At 53.3% G+C, this 21,694-nt stretch overlaps 1 protein-coding gene across 1 annotated transcript; it reads left to right on the top strand.

Annotated features, from left to right (window-relative positions):
* Positions 1-496: 496 nt before the first annotated feature.
* On the top strand, positions 497-18,409 carry LOC146594861 (protein argonaute-1). Its single transcript, XM_085306693.1, has 18 exons — positions 497-703; positions 1,505-1,625; positions 1,760-1,941; positions 2,281-2,417; positions 2,843-2,977; positions 3,186-3,273; positions 4,748-4,895; positions 5,118-5,237; positions 5,741-5,863; positions 6,358-6,491; positions 8,031-8,215; positions 8,368-8,527; positions 8,835-8,925; positions 11,002-11,196; positions 11,668-11,802; positions 12,765-12,866; positions 13,745-13,944; positions 14,316-18,409. The coding sequence occupies exons 2-18, from the start codon at positions 1,521-1,523 to the stop codon at positions 14,422-14,424; spliced, it is 2,349 nt and encodes a 782-aa protein (XP_085162819.1). The 5' UTR covers positions 497-703; positions 1,505-1,520; the 3' UTR covers positions 14,425-18,409.
* The last annotated feature ends 3,285 nt before the right edge of the window (positions 18,410-21,694 follow it).

Genomic DNA, 21,694 nt, shown 5'->3' with positions numbered 1-21,694 from the left:
CTCGCTGCGCCGGTGCCGTGGGGCCGGGCTCGGCGCTCGCCCTCGGAGGGGGAAGGCCCCCCTGCGTGGTCTCCCTGCGTCCCTGTGCCTTGCTGCCTAATTATTTCGGTCCRAGTCGTTTCCCGGGCGTGCTGTGAGCGGTTACTCGGACCAGGAGGTGGTGCGTGCTCGCGGGGGCTCCCGTGTTTTCCTGCCCATCCTCATCCCGGGGCCACGCAGACTCCGTCCTCAGCCCTTGAGCGTGCGCGCTGGGTACGAGCTGTGCTCCCCGAAAGCGGCACGGAGGTGATTCGCTGCCTGGTGGGCAGCCTGAAGCCCGTGCGGCTGGCGAGGGCACGGCCGAAGCGGAGCGCTCGGCACTGCCGTTCGGCAGCGACGCTTGCAGGGAAGCGCCTGCCGTCTCCAGCCGTGCGATCGCAGCTTCGCCCCTCAAGCTGGTAATGGAAGCGCTGGGGGCTCTGCGTTGGCTACTGGAGCTTCTCCCGAGCCCCCTRACCGCCCCGTTTTCTCGCCCCGCAGCTGCAGGCGCATACCTGCCACCCTTGCAGCAGGTATTTCAAGCGCCGCGTCGGCCCGGGATAGGAACTGTCGGGAAGCCCATCAAGCTCTTAGCCAACTACTTTGAAGTGGACATTCCCAAGATCGATGTGTATCACTATGAAGTGGATATCAAACCCGACAAATGTCCGCGCAGAGTCAACAGGTAAGGCAAGTATTAGAGGTTTTGGCACGCCGTCCCTGCTTGCAGCTCCCTTGCGGAGGTGCAGTAAGTGCCTTTCTCCCTCTTCACTGGTGGGCAGCGTTCGGATGAGACTGTCTTGGGTTGTCCTTGCCCCCTCCGCTCTGGGGCTGTAAAGCAGTGCGCAGAGGTTCGCTGCTGCCCGGCATCTGTCTGCAAAACAGCGCCAGGTACAGCCAGCGCGCGCCCGGCCCCGCGTGCTCGCGCCGCCCAGCTTGGCGGGTGCGTGAACCTTAGAAGCTGCGTTTGTGCAGCAGCCCTGGTTCCCGTCCCCGATAGCTGGGGAGATCCTGAACCTTCTTCAAAGCAGCTGTGCTACTTTGGCAACAGTCCCACRTTTAAAAATAGCAAGTCCCAGACCTCCGACCAGCGCAGGTTTTTCTATTTTTTGTTTTTCTTCGCGATGCCCTGCTCGCTCGCCATCCCCCGCTGCCCCCACGGCCTGGGATGCTCCGAGCCTCGAGGGCCGGCGCGCAGATGCTGTTGGCGATGCTCTCGGCAGCCGGTGTCGGCGGGGAGGCCAGCGGCTCCCTCTCGCCCTGCCGGCACACTGCTCAGCTCTGCAGCCTGCTCCGGAGCACGCGTTCCTGTGCGCGGCGTGAGCTCGTCCTGCTGCGCGGCAAGGCACAGGGCTGCCGCRAGCCCAGCGGCACCCCGGCGTCGGGGAGCTGAGGAGCAGGCAGGGATCGGTAAAGAAGCGGGGCAAACAGACTTTGCTTTTCTCTCCTCGGTCACCTCTTTCCTTGTCCCCCCTCGTCTGCATAGGGAAGTCGTGGAATACATGGTGCAACACTTCAAACCTCAGATCTTCGGCGACCGAAAGCCAGTCTACGATGGGAAGAAGAACATTTACACTGTCACGGCCTTGCCCATTGGAAACGAGCGGGTGAGAGCGGGGTGGGCGAGCCTGTGGCAGCCTGCACGGGAAGAGCAAGCCGAGAGCGACCTGCCTCCCCTTGGACTGCGGGTTCCAGTCCTGCAGAGCTGCCGCCACGGTTTCCCTTTCCCTTCCGCACCCAGGTCGACTTTGAGGTGACGATCCCCGGGGAGGGCAAGGACAGGATATTTAAGGTCTCTATCAAGTGGATGGCGATCGTGAGCTGGCGCATGCTCCATGAGGCCTTGGTGAGCGGGCAGATCCCCGTCCCCTTGGAGTCTGTCCAGGCGCTGGATGTTGCCATGAGGCACCTGGCCTCCATGAGGTATCTGCACGAAGGGGCAGCGCGGCGGACGGGCGCTGGAGGAGGGCAGGGGCAGTGAGAGCGCGCAGCGTGCCGGAGAGCGGACAGGCCGAGAGCGGCAGCCCGCGGTCCTGGGACCGGCCGCCGTGCCTGGGGCTGCTCTTTACGGTCTTCTGTGTTGGCCAGCTGTGCTCTAGCACCTYGGTACCCTGCCTGGCCCGAGGAGCCGGTGCGATCGGTGCAGACGCTCCCGCGGCACAGCTGAACGGGGAGCGACGGCTTGCAGGGGCTGCGGCGCTCTGCGCCTGCCTCCCGGCCGACGCGCCTCTGCTCTGATGTGCGGTTTGCTCTGGCTTGCAGGTACACTCCCGTGGGTCGCTCCTTCTTCTCRCCCCCGGAAGGTTATTACCACCCGCTGGGAGGCGGCAGGGAGGTCTGGTTTGGTTTCCACCAGTCAGTCAGGCCTGCCATGTGGAAGATGATGCTCAACATTGACGGTGACTTGTTTTCCGTGCTAGCGGGAATGCCCTGCTCCCGGCGTTGTCGGCACCGCTGCGGGGCCCTGTGTGCAGGGCCGGGCCGATAGCACCCAATGCTGGCTGCAGCGACGGGGGGCTGGGCCCTAGGGAAGGATTCTCGGGCGCTGTAGATACCGCTGCCAAATTAAGGGATGTTTTCCTGTTGGCTTCAGCAAAGGCGGGGCAGGGCCGTGCAGGCGCTGCTCGGGGCGGCGGGCTGCGGCGGGCTCCTGCTCCGCGCGTCCGCGGAGGTTTGCCAAGCCGCCCGCGTCCTGGCAAGGTGCGCGTCTTGGGCTGGTGCAGGTTGGATGAGCGGCAGCCGCGGGGCTGGGGGAGGTTGGATGCGGCCAGGTCTCCCGCCCGTTCGAGGAGAGCARGGTCGCATCTCGGTGTCTGTCCTGCAGTGTCGGCCACGGCCTTCTACAAAGCGCAGCCCGTCATCGAGTTCATGTGCGAGGTGCTGGATATCCGGAACATAGACGAGCAGCCCAAGCCGCTGACGGACTCGCAGCGAGTGCGCTTCACCAAGGAGATCAAAGGTAGAGCCGGCCCTGGCGGCTCCGCGGGCAGAGGCCCCTCCAGGCGCGGCCTCGCTCCTCGCCGGCCCGGCCGCCCTTCCCGGGGCGTTTGCAAAGGCGCCCGCTCCACGCGTGGGTTTGCGGTGCGGCGGGGAAGCCGGGCGAAAAGGCGGCTCTCGGGGCAGCTCCCGCTCTCACCCGCGGTCCTGCTGTTTCTCTCTTGCATTAGGTCTGAAAGTAGAGGTTACCCACTGCGGGCAGATGAAGAGGAAATACCGCGTGTGTAACGTTACCAGGCGACCGGCCAGCCACCAGACGTAAGGCGGGTGGGAAGATGCCCTTGGAGAAATCTGCGCCGTTCTCCTTTTTAGCAGCCGGCTGTCGGCGTTGGCGAGAGCCGCGAGGGAGACGCGAGCTGGTGGCAGCGAAAGGCGCGGTGGTGCTCGGCGCCTTGTGCCGTGCGCCGTGCCCGCTGCGAGCGGGAGGGAAGGGGAGGGCGTGCTGTCTGCAGCGCCGGAGTTAACGTGCCAGGAATTGTCCTAGTTTTTACCTCCGAGCTGGGTTTTCTTCTTGCTTAAAATAGACACTGCCAAAACAGAAGCTTTGTCAAGGGATAAAGTGATCCCCTTGCCCTTAAATTACTTGCGTGTGCCTGTGAGCGGGCCAGGCCTGGCAGCCCCTGCGCCGGGGAGCAGGAGGTGCCCGGGGTGGCGCATCGCTGCCCCGGCTGCTCCTTCCTGCRCGAGCATTTCCAGGGGCTGCTCCGGGGCCTTGGGGATTGCACCCAGGGAGGCTGGGAAGCAAAACAGGGTTTGAGCCAAGTGCCAGGCGTGGAGGAGTGGGGCAACCCATGCCGGGCACATGGGACTTGTGCGGGTGGCTGCTGGGCAAGGTGAGCCTCGCAGCGCGGGTCTGCTGAGCTGTAGCTGAAAGAAGGCAATGGATGTTTTTCAGGCTGCCCACCCCTGGGGCTCAGAAATGTTTTAATCTTTTTTCAGAAGCTTTACTAACAGTTTGAAGCGGTGGGATGGGGGGGAGGAGAAGGGGATTTTTGGCTTTTGTTGTGCAAGCCCGCATGCTGGCAGGTGATTTCTGCTCCCAGTTCTGCCCCCACACCAGCCCGCTCCCCAGGCAGCTRCGCAAAGAGCCGGTGCTTGGAAGAGCCCAGGGACCTTTGGCTCCGTAGGGTGTGGGGCAGCGTGTCATGGCAGCCCCTAGCCAGCTTGGGTAGGGAAATAGGRGCCGTGACTCTAGGGTGGCACGTTGGAGCTGGAAGGATGTGGTCACGGGGCGGTGCAGGACACCCTGGGCTCCGATGTCCTCCGCACGTTTCCCACTCGTTTCCCCCGTGGACCCTGGGAGCTGCCCTGGGTCGGGGCTCCCGATGCTGCTCTTCTAAACGTTCAGTAGCTGCTGCCCTAAGTCAGGAGGAGGCCGGATAATCTTGCCTTGAGCCTCAGCTCAGCCCCYGAAGAGAGCACCAAGCACGGAAGCCCTGAGCTGTGTTCACGTACCTGACAGCAGCATGTGTGGCACGTCCTGTAAAAAACAGTTGCCCTGATTAACTGGATTAGTGAGGGAGAGCTTTATTTAGGRACCTCAGGCCCACACAGGGATCAGAGTATTTCTGTTTTGATTTCTGAAAATACCACTGTTGTGCTTGTATTTTCTCCCTGGGTAGCTTAGAGTGGGAGCCTGCCAGTTCCCTCTGTTCCCAGCCAGAGCAAGTAGTGCTTTAGCTGTGAAGTGCCTGTGTGAGTGGGTGCATCCTTCGTGTCCTACCTCCGCCAGGTTTCCCCTGCAGCTGGAGAGTGGTCAGACGGTGGAGTGTACAGTGGCTCAGTATTTTAAGCAGAAATACAACCTGCAGCTGAAATACCCTCACCTACCCTGTCTCCAGGTTGGCCAAGAGCAGAAGCACACGTACCTGCCCTTGGAGGTGAGTGCCAGCTCTGCACTGCGGGGACCCCAGCTCCATGAAGCAGATGTGAAAGTTAAACCTGGGATCCGTGGCTCCGAGCGCTGAGCTGAGCAGCCCGTCTCCATTAGCTAGCGCGGCTGCAGGCTCGTCGCCTCTGCTTCGGTGCTAGCTGCAGGGGCCGCGATCCTCGTGCCCAGCGTGCTCCTGACGCGCTGCTGCTTGCTTTCTCCTGCTGCGCAGGTGTGTAACATCGTGGCAGGCCAGCGGTGCATCAAGAAGCTCACAGACAATCAGACGTCAACCATGATAAAAGCGACGGCCAGGTCTGCCCCAGACAGGCAGGAGGAGATCAGTCGCCTGGTASGTGGCCGAGTCCTTGTGGCAGGAGGGACGGCGTGGGGCTGATGCGGGTCCGGCGAGGGCTCTGGCAGCCTGGCGGCGGGCTGTGGGCTGGCGTCCGTGGTGGCCAGTGCCTCAGCCAGCACCCAGCAGGAGCAGGTTAATGGTTTGGTTGCTATCCAGGGCAAAGCCTCTGGGCTTTGGAAGCTGGAGATATATGATATTCCTCCTGGGACTCTTGATAACAATCTCTTGCTGGTTTGAACCTTTCCAGTGAAGCCTTAAATCTTAGGAGCAGGCTCTGCTCTTGGTTGCGTTGGTCACTTCAAAGATCAGCTCTCTCATGGATCAATTTAGAGGACAGATTTTGGCCCGTTGTTAAATTGCTGGACCTTCCCTTGCAAAGGGCACTTAAGTGCTCCACGGATCTGAACTTCATGCATCCGTGCTTTTCGGGCAGCAGGAAAACCGCATGGGGTGAAGCAGTTGATCTCATTCCCTCCCACTGGCCTTTCCCTCTCCAGATGAAGAATGCCAGCTACAACCTGGATCCGTACATTCAGGAGTTTGGCATCAAGGTGAAAGACGACATGACGGAGGTGACGGGGAGGGTCCTGCCAGCACCCATCCTGCAGTATGGAGGCAGGGTAAGCAGGACTATGCAGCTTGGATGTTTGCTTTTGGCAAAACATACTTTTGTGCTGGAAAAAAATGGTTTTGGCTAAAACCTGTGCTACCTTCAGGTTTGTAGGTTAGAGCTAGAATTTTTTTTCAGAGAGGCTTGGGTGCTTTTGCAGTTTGACTCTTCTGAAAGTTGTAGCTGGAAGTCTTCCGACRATGAGTAAAGCAGGCTCAAGGGCATTCAGGGTAAGGCTGTGGTTCTCCCATGGCCTTCCTCCTGCATGCCCTTGCCATGCTCACCCTTGCTGAGTGCCACGATAGGCCCTTGAAGTGCTGGGAACGGGTTTTGGCGAGAGCGGATGCCGAGGGARAGTAGTGTAGCGGTGGGATGGGGAGTAGAGACGCTGTGCACAGTCGTCCCCGAGGGGTTAGCGACGTGGGGCYGGAGCCGGTCCCATCGCCTTCCCAGTGGGATGCGGCCGCTCGGCGGCAGCGCTCTGACCATCTGTTTGCCTTGCAGAACCGGGCCATTGCAACTCCCAACCAAGGCGTGTGGGACATGCGAGGGAAGCAGTTCTACAACGGCATTGAGATCAAAGTCTGGGCGATTGCTTGCTTTGCCCCGCAGAAGCAGTGTCGAGAAGAGGTGCTGAAGTAAGGAAAGGGGCAGCCCGCGCGGGAGGGCCGAGCGCCCGGGGAGGCGCGTCCGCGCTGGCGCACCTGCGGCCGCCTGGCTCTTCGCAGCCTGAGGCTGTGCTTTCCCTATCGCTGGTGCTAGAGCTATTGCTCAGCAGTACAAACGTGATCCGGGTCTGGACTGAGCACTCAGTCACCTTTCTGTTTATTCAGAGTGCTTGACTGTTTATTCTGGCTGCAGACAGGGCCTGCCAGGTGGAGTTAGCACATCATGAACTGACAGCAAGCCTCTCCCAGATCCACCCTTTGCATCAGGTAGCTTCTAATCTGAACTTCCTGAAGCAGAAGTTGGATCGAGTTGTGAAACTTTAAGAAAAAGTTTCCTCGATACCCGCAGAGCTCAAAATTAAATTTTATTTGACATGCTTTCTGCCCCACTTCAGATTTACCTTGGAACAGTTTCCTTTGGGCTCTCGCATTGCTGGGTCTGTTGATCCTTGGAGTGCCCTTTGCTGTCTGTCCACTCTCAGYGTTAATTGGTATTTGTCTGTGGGATAAGATGTCTGACTTCTTCTGGTGGGAGAAGTGGGCTTCAGCTGCCTAAATGAGAACACGGCTGCTGGTTTTAAGGACATTYAGCCTCTTCTGAATTGGTGTAACTTATGTCAGAAGCATACTAACTCTCCACAGATTTTTTTTACAGAGTAATCTTAGGCTTTCAGAGAAGCTTTGGTAGCTTAGAGATCCTTTGCCTCGGTAGACAAGTGGCACTGAGTGAGGATAGTTTATTTGATTTAGGAAAGCAGTCACCTTGGGTTTGGCTTCTGCTGGGGACTCAGGTTCTCATGACCTTCTCCTGCAGTTAGAGGGTATCTAGAGGCCATCCGTGCCTTCTGTGGCCATATTTTGTGCTGTTATTTGACGGGATGTTTTGGAGCACCTCTCAGAGACATTAAATCTGCAGTAACTGGATGCAGGTGAAAGTGAAACCCCACTCTGGGGTGAGGAGGTGCTGCTGGGCAGACGGGGAGCCTCCAGACCCTCATGGTTGTTCCTGCATCAAGCTTATCTTTTGGCAAACCAAAAATCTGGAGTGTTGTCTGACCTTGCGCACAGGCAGAGCAGCTCTGTCTGGTTTGGTACGCGAAGATTTGCATCAGCTTTGCAAATCACCTGGAAATCAGCTGTCCCRGACAGCAGCTCTGCTCCCCCTTCTCCTGTTTTCAAAGTGAGAAAAGCTTSCAATTCATTCAGTCTTCCAGAAAAACATCTTACTCTTGGTAAGAGRCCTTAAGTGGGCACGGCCAGGCTGGGGCCATTCAGCTGTAGCACGTGTTGATCGTTCTGTGCTGCGTTCTCTCTGCCACGTGGTGCAAGACGGGCAGTGATTTCCCTTTCCCGTCTGTCTCGGGGATTGCTGGATGCTGGAAAACTGCAGCYGTGGTAACGTGCCGGGCCCTCGTCCACTCTGTGCCGTAGCTGACAGGCCCTCGGCCTTGCTTGGYGGCCGGGGGCTGTGGCGCAGAAGGGCTGACCTCTCTCTCTTTCCGGGCGCAGGAACTTTACAGACCAGCTGCGCAAGATCTCCAAGGAYGCAGGGATGCCGATCCAAGGCCAGCCCTGCTTCTGTAAATACGCCCAAGGTGCAGACAGCGTGGAGCCCATGTTTCGGCACCTCAAGAACACCTATTCGGGGCTTCAGCTCATTATTGTCATCCTGCCGGGCAAAACGCCGGTGTACGGTGCGTCTGGGGCAAGGGCGAGCGGGAAGAGGAGACGGGTTTTGCCGCGGCTCCGCAGGGCTGGGTGCCTCCTCTCCCTGCTCCTGAGGGCCGATGCTGAAAGCTGTGCTTTGCCGACCGCCCCGCTGTTCACGTGCTCCCTCTGCCCACAGCCGAGGTGAAGCGCGTTGGGGACACCCTCTTGGGAATGGCCACGCAGTGCGTCCAGGTCAAGAACGTGGTGAAAACCTCCCCACAGACCCTTTCCAACCTCTGCCTCAAGATCAACGTCAAGCTCGGTGGGATCAACAACATCCTTGTGCCTCACCAGCGGTTCGTACAGCTGCTGCGTCTTGCAGCTCAAGGGCTTGTTTCAGACGTCCCCCGTGGCCTCCTTTCCCTCGGGCCTGAGTTTCAGCCAGCGCTCGTGGCGCCGGTGAAAAGGGCCCGTGGGCTGCTACGTGGAGCAGCTCTCTGAAACGTGGGTTCCCAGTCCGTCTTGCCTTGCAGCGAGCTCTTGCTGCAGCCRTGCCTGGAGGTTGGGAGATGTCCCTGCATGATCTCCTCCTCTCCACGGGCCGYGCATCACCCCGGGATGGCCCCCGAAGGCTGACTGCTGCTCTCTCCTCTTTCCCACCAGTTCTGCCGTCTTTCAGCAGCCGGTGATCTTTCTCGGGGCTGATGTCACTCACCCGCCAGCAGGAGATGGGAAGAAGCCCTCCATAACAGCCGTAAGTTCCTCTGCCGGGGCTGGACTCGGCGCCTGCTGTCCCCGCAGGGACACCGGAGCCTCGTGCCCCGTGAAGGGGCTGCGTCACCTTGGCGTGCTGATGAGGCAGCGCTCGTGAAGGTGGCCCTGAGGCTTGTAGGTGCTTCGATCCGGCCGCTGGGGAAGCGGGAAACGCGTGGAGGTGCCGCTTAAACGCTGCAGCGGGGAGCTGTGCCGCGGTGGGGGACGGTGCCAGGAGGGTTGGGCGGTGAGCACGGCGGTCCGGGAGTCCCGCGGCTCCCCGAGGATCCCCGCAGAGGAGCCCCGGGCGCGGGGACGCGCCGGGAGAGCTGGCAGCTGCCAGCAGATGGGGCTCGCGACGTGCCGGACCCCGCGCGCACGCCGCGGCGAGCCCGGCACGGCCGCCGGGCACACGGCGTCCGCGCGGAGCCGTCCCCACCGCAGCGCAGCCCGCGGCGGCGGCGCTTCCCAGGCAGGGAGCAGCGGGGGTTTTCGGTGAATTGGGGAATTGGGGTGACCCGGACGACTCCTGAGCCTTTCGGAGAGAAGGGTTTGCCTTCGGCACTGAACGCCCGTGGAACGATCYGCCGCGCGCGTGCGGACGCGGCCGGGCGGCTGCTCGCCGCCCGTCTGAGACCGTTGGGYGTTGCTGCCATCCGTCGCGGCGAAGGAGAGTGTCGGGTTCTCGTAGCGCCTGCTTTAATTAAGCATGTCAGCATTTTCCTATTAAGTTCTTAGCTTTCCAAGAGTCATAGCTCAGGTTTTCCTTGGCATGCAAATGCGTCTTTGGAGGAGTGTTTTTTTCTTAATTAAAAGGGGTTGGGATATGCTTTTGGCTGTTTGCTCCTAGGTGCGGATGGGACAGAACAGTCTGTTTCCTGGCGGCGGCACTTCCCCTCTGAAAACATTTTCAAAGTGCTTTTTTGTACAGGACCACAGTGGCTTTTCCCCCACCCCTAATTTTTATAAAAAGCTRGTTTGAAACTGCAGCTGGGAAAGAAGGAAAAGCCTTCAAATGGGCTTGATCCTCTCCGTAGCCTTAGTAAGACAAGCGGATGGTGTCTGCTGCCAAATCTGATGCCAGAGGAAACGTTTTTGCTGAGCTCATCAGCTCTGGCGCTGCAGCCCGAGGTCTAGAGCTGCGTTCACTAACCAGAATTGAAACTGGCCTTGAGCGGGGGCGGTGGGGTCTGACACCACCGGGAGCACGGGGCTCCGTGGTACTTCCCCTGCCCTGGCCAACGGGATGCAGACTGCTGGGCGAAATCCCCGCTGCCCTCGTGGTGCTTCGCCTCCCTGCGCTGGCCCAGAGCCACGTCGATGCCCGTGACCCGGGCTGTGCCCACAGCCGTGCGTCACGGCCGAGCCTGGCCACCCTCTGCCTCTGTCCCTGACGTCTTTGAGGTCTCCCTTCTAGGCAGCCCTGGCCGCGGTGGGAACTCCCTGCCTGACGGCTGACTCAGCCCTGTGACTTCGTCGGTGCTGCAGGGGCAGCCCTCGAGCTCTGGGCCGAGCCGGTGTTGCGTGGTCAGGGTGAAGGACCTGCTGATAGCAGAACTCCCTGGTGTTAGCTTAGCAAGGATCTAAACAGTTTTTATAGCAGTTGCACTGCAATTGCAGGCGAGATTTCAAGCCGGGGAGTATCCGTTGGCATGATGAAACTGCAGGCAAGGTTCAGGATAACATAGTCCTTTACTGAGGTCAGAAGCCCTCAAGAGCGGGACAGGGAGAAGAGCATCGGGAAGTGGAAAGGGCAGCCCTGCTCTCCTCAGCGTTTGGCAGGAGGAGCGAAGCAGGCGCAGAGCAGTCAATTCCCCCGTTCACACGCGGCGGCTGCGTGACTCGGCAGTGCCAACCCGCTGTCTCGCTGGAAATTCCAGCAAGGACCATGCAGAGCATGAAACCGAGATGTGGTCACCACCATGCACGTCCSTTTTGGTCTTTGCTCTCTCGTCTCGCTGTCTGGGAGCTTGGGGGCGGCTCAGACTCGCTGTCAGCTGTGGGTATTCAAAGCCTGGGAATGTCCCACGWCCTCCCTGTTGTAACGTGTGGGCCTGGCCTGCCTCTGTCCCCACAGGTCGTAGGCAGTATGGATGCCCACCCCAGCCGGTACTGTGCCACGGTGCGTGTGCAGCGTCCTCGCCAGGAAATCATCGAGGACTTGTCCTATATGGTGAGGGAGCTCCTCATCCAGTTCTACAAATCCACCCGCTTCAAACCCACCAGGATCATCTTCTACCGCGACGGCGTTCCCGAGGGGCAGCTCCCGCAGGTGAGGAACCCCCGAGCACTGTGCTCAGCTGGCAGAGCAGGCACACACCACTCTGCTGCGGAGAAACCTGCCCGCGGCCAGCAGCAAAGGGCTTCAGGACTCTGCCTCGCTGGCGTTTGTGCTGCTTGAGGTTGTTGGGTTTGCTGAAAGGCTTTGTGCACACTGGAGGTGTTGGGCTAATTCTGCTGGTGGGAGCTGGGCCAAAGGTTTGCGAGGTGGTGGTGCTGGGCGTCCAGGAACCCATTCAGGACGTGTGAGGCAGCCTGTGGCCACCAGGCAGCTTGGGACAACGGATGCTTTGCTCTCCTCTTCCTTCGCTTGTGTTTGGGGATATCCTGTGCTGGGGCAGCTTTTCCAGGAGAGTTCACAGCGGGGAGAATTAGGTCTCTTAGTGCCCTGTGGGCGCATGAGAGCAGCTGGGTGTGGGAGCCAGCCCATGCATTGCCTCACCGCCTGCCGKTGTGTCCCTAGATCCTTCACTATGAGCTTCTGGCAATCCGAGACGCCTGCATCAAACTGGAAAAGGATTACCAGCCTGGCATCACTTACATCGTCGTCCAGAAAAGGCATCACACCCGCCTCTTCTGCGCGGACAAGAACGAGCGGGTGAGCGCAGCGGAGCGCCGGGGGCCGGCGGTGTCTGATTCATCGCCGRCCGTCACCCAGAGCCAGCCCTGAGCTGTGCAGGGTGGAAGGCGCCCTGCTGGCAGGCAGAGCACTCTTCCCTGCCTGAAACACGCTGCTAAGCTGACTCTCACATTCATGCTGATTAGGCTGCTTCAAGAAATCCAGGCAGCTGTTTGCTGTTATTATGAGTTACTGGGTGCAGATGATCCTGATGACTCTCTTGAAATAGTCTCTGTCAGCTTGAAAACATCTGTTGTTTTGGTGATAGCTGTAACCACTGATGCTGGGGCAGGAAGAATAACCCCTTGCTTACTTGCAGCTTGTTCACATGTGCTGTGCAAGCAGAAGTGCAAAGAAACGAGACTTGCAGTGGGCTCTTCTGCCTTGCAGGTGTATGTGCTGTTGAGGGCATGAATMAAGCAATCATGAGTTTGGGAGGAGAATGTTACTTGTGCAACAAAAGCACCAGCTAACTCATTGATTGCTATAACTTTTCTTAGATTTGAGCTAAATATAGAGTTTCGATCAAATTAAACAGACTCTGGCTCTACCTGAGCGTGAGGACTTAATTTTGAGACTGAGAACAGTTTTTGATCTTGGCATAACAGCTCTGGTATCTCATGGCTGAGGCTCTAGAGTAAACTCTTCGCAGAGATCCCTGGAGCTTTTGCCCACTTAATCATCGTTTCTGCAGTAAGATGGGCCAGTGCCCAGCCTTCGCCCTGCCTGCTTCCCACTAGCTGTAGTTTGCTCTATTTTGATGTTATGCCTGGGGCTGATGCTTGCAGGAAGTGCCAGCAAGCCTGTTYGGGCAGAGAGCAGAGCAGGGAGAGGTGCTCCTGCTCCTCACTTAACAGCCACCTGGGGAACTGCTCTGCACGGTGCTCCCAAACTGGAAATAACCCAGCACTGTATTGTTTTGATCTCTCTATTCCCTGCAGATTGGGAAGAGTGGGAACATCCCAGCAGGAACAACAGTGGATACAAATATCACCCACCCCTTTGAGTTTGACTTCTACCTGTGCAGTCATGCAGGCATTCAGGTACCGTGCTCCAAGCTGGCTGTTGTGATGCTGCTGTTTTTCTTCTGTTGTGGCTGCAAACCATGTTCTTGCATGTGTGACTGGGCCCCTCCTGCYGCCTCCCTCGGGGAAGGTGAAGGCTAGCCCTGGAGACATGAGCAGCTCCATCCGAGCGGCCGTTGCGGTGTCTGGAGGAGCAGGTGCCAGGACGGCACAGCCGCTGCGTTATGTGGCACGTACTTGCTTTCTCTCTTGGAGCCAAGGATCTCTCTTCTTGGAGAATTTCCTCCTTTGGAGAGGCCAAATCAGCAGCTTGTCAGCTGGCGTCTCGTGCCGGGCTCRCGGTGCTCCTGGTCGTCAGACGGGACCCGTTGTTTGGCTGCAGGCGGAGAGCTGGGGCCAGCCAGCTGTAGCAGGCAGTTTGCTTTGCAGCTGCTTTTCTTCAAGCAGCCAAGATTAGTCAGAAGCTACACTGAAAAAAATTGCACTTGCTTGATTTTCAGCTGCTTCCACAAAGGAGGCTTTTTGGCTTCCTCTCCCCCAAAGACAGCGCAGAGCTGGCCAGGTTCAGGGGAGCTGCAGGGGAGCCCGGGTCGGCGCAGACGGACGCAGTGCGCTGCGAGGGTCGGCAGCCCGCCGCTGCCTGGGGGCAGCTGCTTTCGCGTTCGYTTGCACCTCGGTGCAAAGTGCTGCTTCGTGCCTTGCGGCGCCCGTGTGCGTGTGGCGTACTCGGCTTAGGGCAGCGCAGGATGGAGCTTGGAAATGGAAGGCAGATGATGGACGGGGTACCCGACCTGACCGCAGGGAGGGAGCGATGTCTCCCACGGGCCCCCTCTCTCGCGGCCGCCTCGTGTTTGGGTGTGGGCAGCACCTCCCACGCCGCCCCCTCTCYTCCCCAGGGTACGAGCCGGCCGTCCCATTACTACGTCCTCTGGGATGACAACCGGTTCACCGCGGATGAGCTGCAGATCCTCACCTACCAGCTGTGCCATACGTACGTGCGCTGCACCCGCTCCGTCTCCATCCCAGCCCCGGCCTACTACGCCCGGCTGGTGGCGTTCAGAGCCCGCTACCACCTCGTGGACAAGGAGCACGACAGGTGAGTGGCGGTGCGCATGTCCCCGGAGCAGGGACCACGGGGGTGGCCTGCCGGCAAGCAGCGCCCTGCCTCCGTGTCCGAACGCGGCTGGACGGGAGCAGCTCAGCAGCGGAGCCCTTCCTGGGCAGACTCATGTGCAGCTGTGCCCTCTTAGGGCTCAGCCTGGYGGGAGAGGGGATAAAGAGGGGCCGTGCCCCGTCCTGGGCTGGCCCAGGCCCTGCGGCAACTGCTGCGGGGTGTTTYGGGTGTTACCAGCCTCCTCAGGATGCTGGGATCTCGGGGGCGCTGGGCACGGTCCCCAGCGCAGCGAGCGTCCCCCTGCATGGCCGGTGCCTGCCATCACACAATGATTTTTTTTCTTGCACTTTCAGCGGCGAGGGCAGCCATATATCTGGACAGAGCAACGGCAGAGACCCCCAGGCCTTGGCGAAGGCTGTGCAGGTTCATCAGGACACTTTACGTACCATGTACTTTGCTTGAAAGCCTAACTTTTGTTACCTCACTCAAGAAAGCTTTCAGATTTGTAGGAGCCATACAAAAAAGGAAGCATTGGGACACCTTGTTTTTTTTCCAATGAGAAATCACTGCAGGGCAGGCAGCGTCGATTTGAGGCAGGAGACCAGCACCATGGGACAGAAAGATCCAACACCTTTGTAGGATTGGAAGAGACTGATTTTTTTTTTTCTTTTTTTTTTTTTAATTTTTCTGGCTTTGCAAAATTTTGACCTGACCAAACACATGAAGGCATTCAAGGAAGGGATAAACTTCCAGGAGGCAGAAGCAGGTTTTCATTTTTAAGATGCAATACTATAGACTCCTGACTGTGAAATGGCGGATTTGGTCCTCCGTTGCCCACCAGGCGCTGGTAGGTATTTTTTGTGGGGTCGGGGGGAGGGGATTTTTAGAGCCTTAAAACAGAAGACTAGATTTATAAAACTAATATTTTAGAATATGAGATGCTTTAATGGGTTAAGGGGAAAAACAACTAGTTTATAGGAGAACTCTAACACTAACAGTCCCCCCAAAATAATTTCCCCCCATATAATGTAAGGCACCCTAGCACTTAGCTCAGAACTGAAAACTGTCTTCCTTGTGTTAAAAGCTAGTTAGCTGCTGCCATTCAAAGCAACAGTCACAGACTTTTCCATGGGTGAGTGCCTTACTATGATGCTGCAAAATTTCAATGTTTTTAATCTTGTAAGGAAAATAGTAATCTTGTCTTGATGGTGGTCCATATTTCCATCAGAAGGAGTTAATTTTTATGGTCCTAAGTTGCAGTTTGTGTTAGTTCACAACCTCATGGTGGTTAAACTCCATTGAAAGATGTGCACTTTCATGTAGGACAAGTTTAAAGGCTGCTGACCCATTTTTGTTTCCAATGTACTACTTGTTATTTAAAACTGTTTCTGACAAATGGGGGCATCTTCATCCCATGAGGACAGAAATTGCTATCGATTTTTTTTTCTGACTTTCTATGATGGAAACCGGGATTTTTTTACTAAACATTATTTTTATATGATACTGAGTCTGTTGCCAAAATACACAAGTCATTAACATTCTCAGAGTTTACATCACTGCACTTCCTGAGGCTGTGCGCTCACGCCAGAGATCTCTAATGTTTCCTGTCCGAAGTGTGCGTTACAGACTGCAGTCCGTGCAGCTCTGGGGTATTCCTCAATGCTCTCGTCTCCCATGCATCATGCGCGTTCCTCACGTGTCTGCATGGGCCGACCATTTTCTGAGATACCACGTACCCCAACTTCAGCATGTCCAAACTGTTGTAGATTCTGCTGCTAGGTTTTGCTGCTCTTTTGTGTCATGGTATCACTGATTTCATGCACAGGGTTTTTATTCTGAAAGCACACCAGATTGTTCCTTAGTCAGAATTATAAAATACTTGTTATTGTCATGGGGGAAACTCCTCCTGGTTTGTGTTCATGATGGRGAAAAAGCCTTTTTTCACGACAGTAAAACAGTGACTGCTTTTCAGACTCATTTTGCTCTACAGAATGACCATTCTGCACAGCAGGGCAGTAGTAGCAACTCCTTACCAATAGCATGTGGGCATATTATCTGATTTTTTTGATATGAATATGTGCACAAAGCTTCCTTCAAGAGAAAGTTGTGTACACTGCTCCTGAGCTCTTACGGGGAAGAGCTTTGTTATCAATTTACTGCCAAAAGTGAACACATTTTCAAGGCCTATTACAAGCACTGCCCTTTGTCAGTACACATCGATAGAAGCACAGCTTTTTATTTTGTACTTACTGACGTTTAAACTTGCCTTGCTAGTAGTTCATAAACACAGCATTAGTTATGTTGACCCATTGCTCTGTCCTAATACCAAGAATCCACTGTACTTGTTTTCTTTTCCGGCAACGTATTTGTGAAAAAAYGAAGTCATCAATATGCTATGCAAACTAAGTGCTGAGCCCACTGATGTCACGTTTTGTAAAGATCCTACATTTAGCACAGTTGTATTTTTTCTCAAGACTACAGTATTTGGTTCACATTCTCCTTTGCACCTTGTGTCAAACTCCACTGCTGTATATCTACAAGGTGAGAGGAAGGAGACCGAGAACCATTCATGGTCAGTAGGGTAGCGAGCTCTTAGGGAGGCTTTTGAGAGCAGGGAATGCATAAACGCTAAGTGTCAACATGCGAAGCCTACATTCCTATACACAAGTGCCTGCATAGTGACACAAATTCAGCACCTCTCCCATTTCATCCTCAGAACTCTGGCTTGTGTTCATTGAAAGCAAAATGATCTCAGAGGGGCTGTACCCACCCTATTTTGTATTAGGAGGCCCCTCATTAAGAGTAAAACTGGGGGTTACGGTCGAAGTTCTCTCTGCAAATCAGTTTGTTCACCAGCATTATGACTGAAAGCACCTTGCTGCTGTTCTGCAGCTAAGGGCAAAGGTATTTTGGTTCTACTTTTTATTTTAATGTTTTAGTTGGGTCTAGAATTCTGAAATGTCTTTTAGTAGCTCTGGCATAGCACATGCCATTTTTAACCATTTGAAAAGAGATAGTGTGGGCATTTACAGAAACAGCTTGTTGCTCTGTAATAATTTTTTTTTTTTTAACCTTGAGACTTGAAATGTAAAATGGACCTTTAAGATTTGCACTCATTTGTAAGGTGGCTGTTCATAGAAAATTATGAATGAAGACTTGCTGATGTAGCACCTACTTTTAACAGCAATTTTAACTACACAAAAGCTTCATGGCTTCTGAAACTCTCAGCTGTTGACTTGCAGATCGTGTTCTGCCCTTATTTCACCCTCTGCGTTGGGTTTTTATGGTTTTAAATAAATAAATAAATAAGCCAAACTCRGCTGCTGTGCCCTTTAAAACCATATTTCCATTTTGAAGAAGCTTAGAAGGGATTTGAGTTACCCGCATGTTTTGTATAATGGACTATGCACTGTACCTTACACACGGCTCCAGCATTCAATATTTCTACCCTTTTCTTGTCCAAGATGCAAATGAGTAATTGCATGTTGAGGTGCTGTGCGTTTTGCTACCCATAGCAAATAGGTGTTAACCAGTATACATATCACAATTTGTAGTTACCACAAAACCCACACGGTCATCCTGAATGGCTCCCGAGTCTCTACCTTCTAAATGCGCACGTGTYCCTTGTGCAACTGGAAAAATTGCCAAGTGCATGCAGATTTGTGGGAAGAGGAATAACTTTCATTTATCCGTCAGTTGTTGAATGCTGTTTGTTTCCCTTATCTCATATCTGAACATAGCGGGGTGCACGAGGGCAGAATAGCCCTCAGGAAAGCTTAGCGGGGGCAGTCGGGGGGTTCTGGTATTTGCAAGTGTATTACCTGATGTCTAGTATTGAAAAGCCCAAGCATTCAGCGTTGCCTCACGGAAGGTTTTCTTCTTGGAAAATTATTGTGAAATAAAAGAATGTGATTCTTTCAGGAAGGGAAGCCAGACAGCAGGACAGCAATAAACAAGTGAAATTCATATCTTGCCTGAGTGATTTGCACTTCAATAGTTGTGAAAGAAAACTGATGGGGCTTCCAGTGCTTTTGTGTTCAATTTCTAGCCCCTTTCGTACCTCCTTTATACAAGCAAGTGTTGAACTGTACATAGAGTGTTTACAAGACACTCTGGGTTGTTATTTTTCTCTTGTGTTTTTCTTTTTCTTTTTCTTTTTTTTTTTTTGCTTTAGCTTGAACTCTGTATGGTCCATTTGTTGAATAGACGTGAACAGTTGATGTACAGTACTTACTAAACAAGCAGCAGCACAAAACTTATTTTATTAAGAAAATAAGGCTTATATTTTAAAGGTTGAATATCAACTTTTTTTTTTTTGTATGCGTGGAATTAAGACTGGTAAAGAGTAATGAAATCCTTGGATTAGGCCAAAAGAAAATAAATGTAAGATCATAACCACCTCTTTATTAAAAAAAATGGTATGATTAAAGACCTCCAGAACATTGTATTTATATTTGATTTGATTGCCTTTGTGATTTTATTTCTTTGCCTTCATCTTGATTTTTGCTTGCAACTTTGACTTTGCAGTCCAAAGTGTCTGTTACCCTGTAACTGTTGGCAGAAGACCTAATAAAAGCAATGTGAATATATTGGGGTGACACTCCTGAGTCAGATTCCATGGGGAACAAAAAAGCATACATTCCCAGTTCTGGCAGTTTACTCAAGAGCTTTCAGAACAAATAGTGAAATGCTGACTATAGCTGAATTGCATCAAATACTGTGGAGGATCCAAAGCTCTTCCATTTCCAGCCTATTTCAATTTAATGAGAGAAACACTTCACTGAACAAGTATGCACTTAAAATGTTATGGAACATGATAGCCAGTTCCATTTTTTATTAAAATAACATTTCTCTGTGAACTGACTTCAGTTGAACTCCTGGTAATTAGATGTCAGAAGTGCACGTTGAAGTATGCTGCCTCTCCAGCTACTTGGCTTCAGGGCTTTAGTCTCATGGACTTCAGTGGTTTTGAGACAGGTAACGTAAAGGCAAAAATGTTCTCTGGATCTGGCATGACTCAAATTCAAAATACAATTTAAAATTGTTCTTTACATTTTACATGTATCTTTTTTCCCTGTGGAGATGGTTTCCTGGTATCTGTAAACTTGTGTGCATTTAGATATGCCTGCACATCTGACTTGTCTGCAGAATTTAATAGCTGGGTCTTTAGAGAGCCCCATTTCTACCCATATAAGATGATTTCAGCCTTTTCTGCTTGGAAAGTTTATGGATAGATATATCTATGGATAGATATTGCTAATGCCCATACAGGTCTGCTATAAACCTGCTGGCTGCATGGCTTGTTATTTGTAAGCCTGTGGGTTACAAAAGGCCATTGGCTCCAAGGTACCTTAAGGACAGATTTCAGATTCCTTTTGGGTTGAACTTAATCTTCTGGGTTTCTGTACTGCTTAAAATTTTGCATTTCCCAGCTTTGGAATTCCTTGCAAACTTCCTAGTCCTTTCCTGCCCCATATGAATAGCTTATGGTTGTATCTTAGGGTCTAAAAATGGAGATTGCTTGCCACCMTCTCTGAATTCCTTGGATTTGCTTGTGGTTTACTTTGCAAACATGTATTGACATATCTTTAAAAGCTGAATTATTTAGCAGTAAAGCTGTAACTGTGGGTTTTTAAATAACACTAAGCAGTTTTAAGGAAGCACTTGCTAATGGCATGCACATACTTGCTAGCTAATTTACTTCAACTGTAGCATGAAGAATGTATTATACTGAACTGAGCACCTGTRAAGATTTTGCACGACTTCTCCTGCTGTTTTTAATGTATATTTTTAATGAGTCCTACTCATTAAAAATAACATAGTCCTCATAACAGGACTATTCTGTTGTAACTTCRAGGAGACTGTTTCTGTGAGAGAAGTATAACAGAAAATTGTGTCTTGTGCAGATGACTCTGAAGCCTTGGAAAATAGATCAGACTACTTGGTTTCAAATGTTAGATTGATATCTGAGCCGCTGGTCTTGGTTTTGATTACAGTGTCCTAAACTGCAGAAACAAGTGTTTGCATACCTCTAAAGTATGTGCATTTTGCAGAGATGTCTCCTTCAGCCAGGTCTACTTGATCTGGTGATCACATTTCCCCTTATCTTTCAGGATTTCAGTTAGGCAATATTCTAATAGTTTAATTTCCACGTTTTAGAATTCTTACCACGTAACATCTCTGATAAATTAGTTTTGAAAGTGCAAACTTCAGATATATCTGGCAGTCTCCAGGAAGGTCGTTCTTTGTAATGTATGGAAAATCTGGATTATGGATCTCAAAGTGCTATTCTGATGGTCTGGAATTCCAGTTCTGCCACTACCTTCCCTGCTATTTATCTGGGGAAATACCCCTTTCAAAGGCAGAAAATGTGACTTCATTTCTCCAKAAGAGTTGCAAATTTAAACTTACTTGGACAAGTCTCAGTATACTTTTTCCTTACCAGAAAAAAACACATTTTTGGGAGGAAGAAGAAAGAGTTAAGGGTGCCACTCCAACTATCTGATCAAGCATGAAGACTGGTACATTTAAATTGCTTAGATACACACGCATTTGCTCTGTTTCACTTCTTGGTGATGGAGTTTATGTACCAGATCTATAAACAGTGTTAAAAAAGTGAGAAAAGGCCAGATGTATGCTCCAAATTGAGGTACAGATCTAGTGAATGATAGTCTTTATTCTCGTAAACCTTAGATCCTTASAATCTCGTAATTCCTCTGCAACTGGGAAAAACAAAACATAAGTCTGATGTCAATCCTTTGGTTATTATGGGAAAATGCATCTTTCAGGTTGCTTCAGACAGTTCAGGGATTTCCGTAGCCCCAGGATGTTCAACATACYGCTGTAAAATCTCAGCACATATCCTTGAGAAGTCTATTTCAAAGCCTTGTCCTGGAAAGGCTGGATACGCACACATGCACCCTTTTGCCTCCGCTCAGCTGCAGCAGCGTTTAATATATTTGCATTTAGGCCTTGTCTGCAGCTGGAACTTTGTGACACCCCTCCAGGTCATCCTGCCATCCAYGGCTCCCGCGTGCACACAGCTTGTTCCCAGTGCTTGTTCCTTGCGCCACTGCTGTTCACAGGGTCCCTTCCAGTGCGTTTTGCACTGAAGTCAGGCACGCTACATGTACTACCAGATTTTTTTAGCACAGAGACAACGATCAGTGTGTTCCGTCTGCTGCCAGATGTACGGAACGTGCTAACAACCTTTATAGCTCCAAGTCAGCATTTTGCTGCATCTTATAAACAGGGAAATACTTACAGTACGTTGAATTCTTAACCATAACCAAGGCTAGGGATTGGGTATTTCTCATATGTTTGGTGCAGATTGGGAAAAAAAAAAAAAAGTAATTCATTTGGAGCTGGAATAAACGTCCTAAAGTCACCGTAACGAGAGAACTGCCACACTGGGTGTTTTGGATCTTACAATAAAGGGGAAAAGAGTGAATTCAGAGTCTCCAGCTGTGGGTAACTGAACTCCGCCCTGCGTGGGGCAAACCGAGGCGCTGCTTTCCGCCTGTGACTCACGAGGGCACCTACGCGCCCGCTTCCGAGGGCGGTTTCCCGGCGCAGGGCGGGGGCGCCGCCGCCGTGACGCGGACCCGGCCGTTACCCGGCCGCTGCCGCGCGCCCTTCCGCCACCGCCCCGTTGCCGAGCAACCGCCCCGCCCCCTCCCCCGCACCCTCGCGCGGCGCCTTCCGGCTATTTCCGGCCCCGCCCCGGAAGGGC

The sequence above is a fragment of the Rhea americana genome, unplaced genomic scaffold (genome assembly GCF_003343005.1).
Source record: "Rhea americana isolate MKP2758 unplaced genomic scaffold, rheAme1 scaffold_246, whole genome shotgun sequence".
In the NCBI taxonomy this organism is placed as follows: Eukaryota; Metazoa; Chordata; class Aves; order Rheiformes; family Rheidae; genus Rhea; species Rhea americana.
Note: the sequence above shows the minus strand (reverse complement) of the source record. Positions and strands in the feature narration are given on the sequence as shown.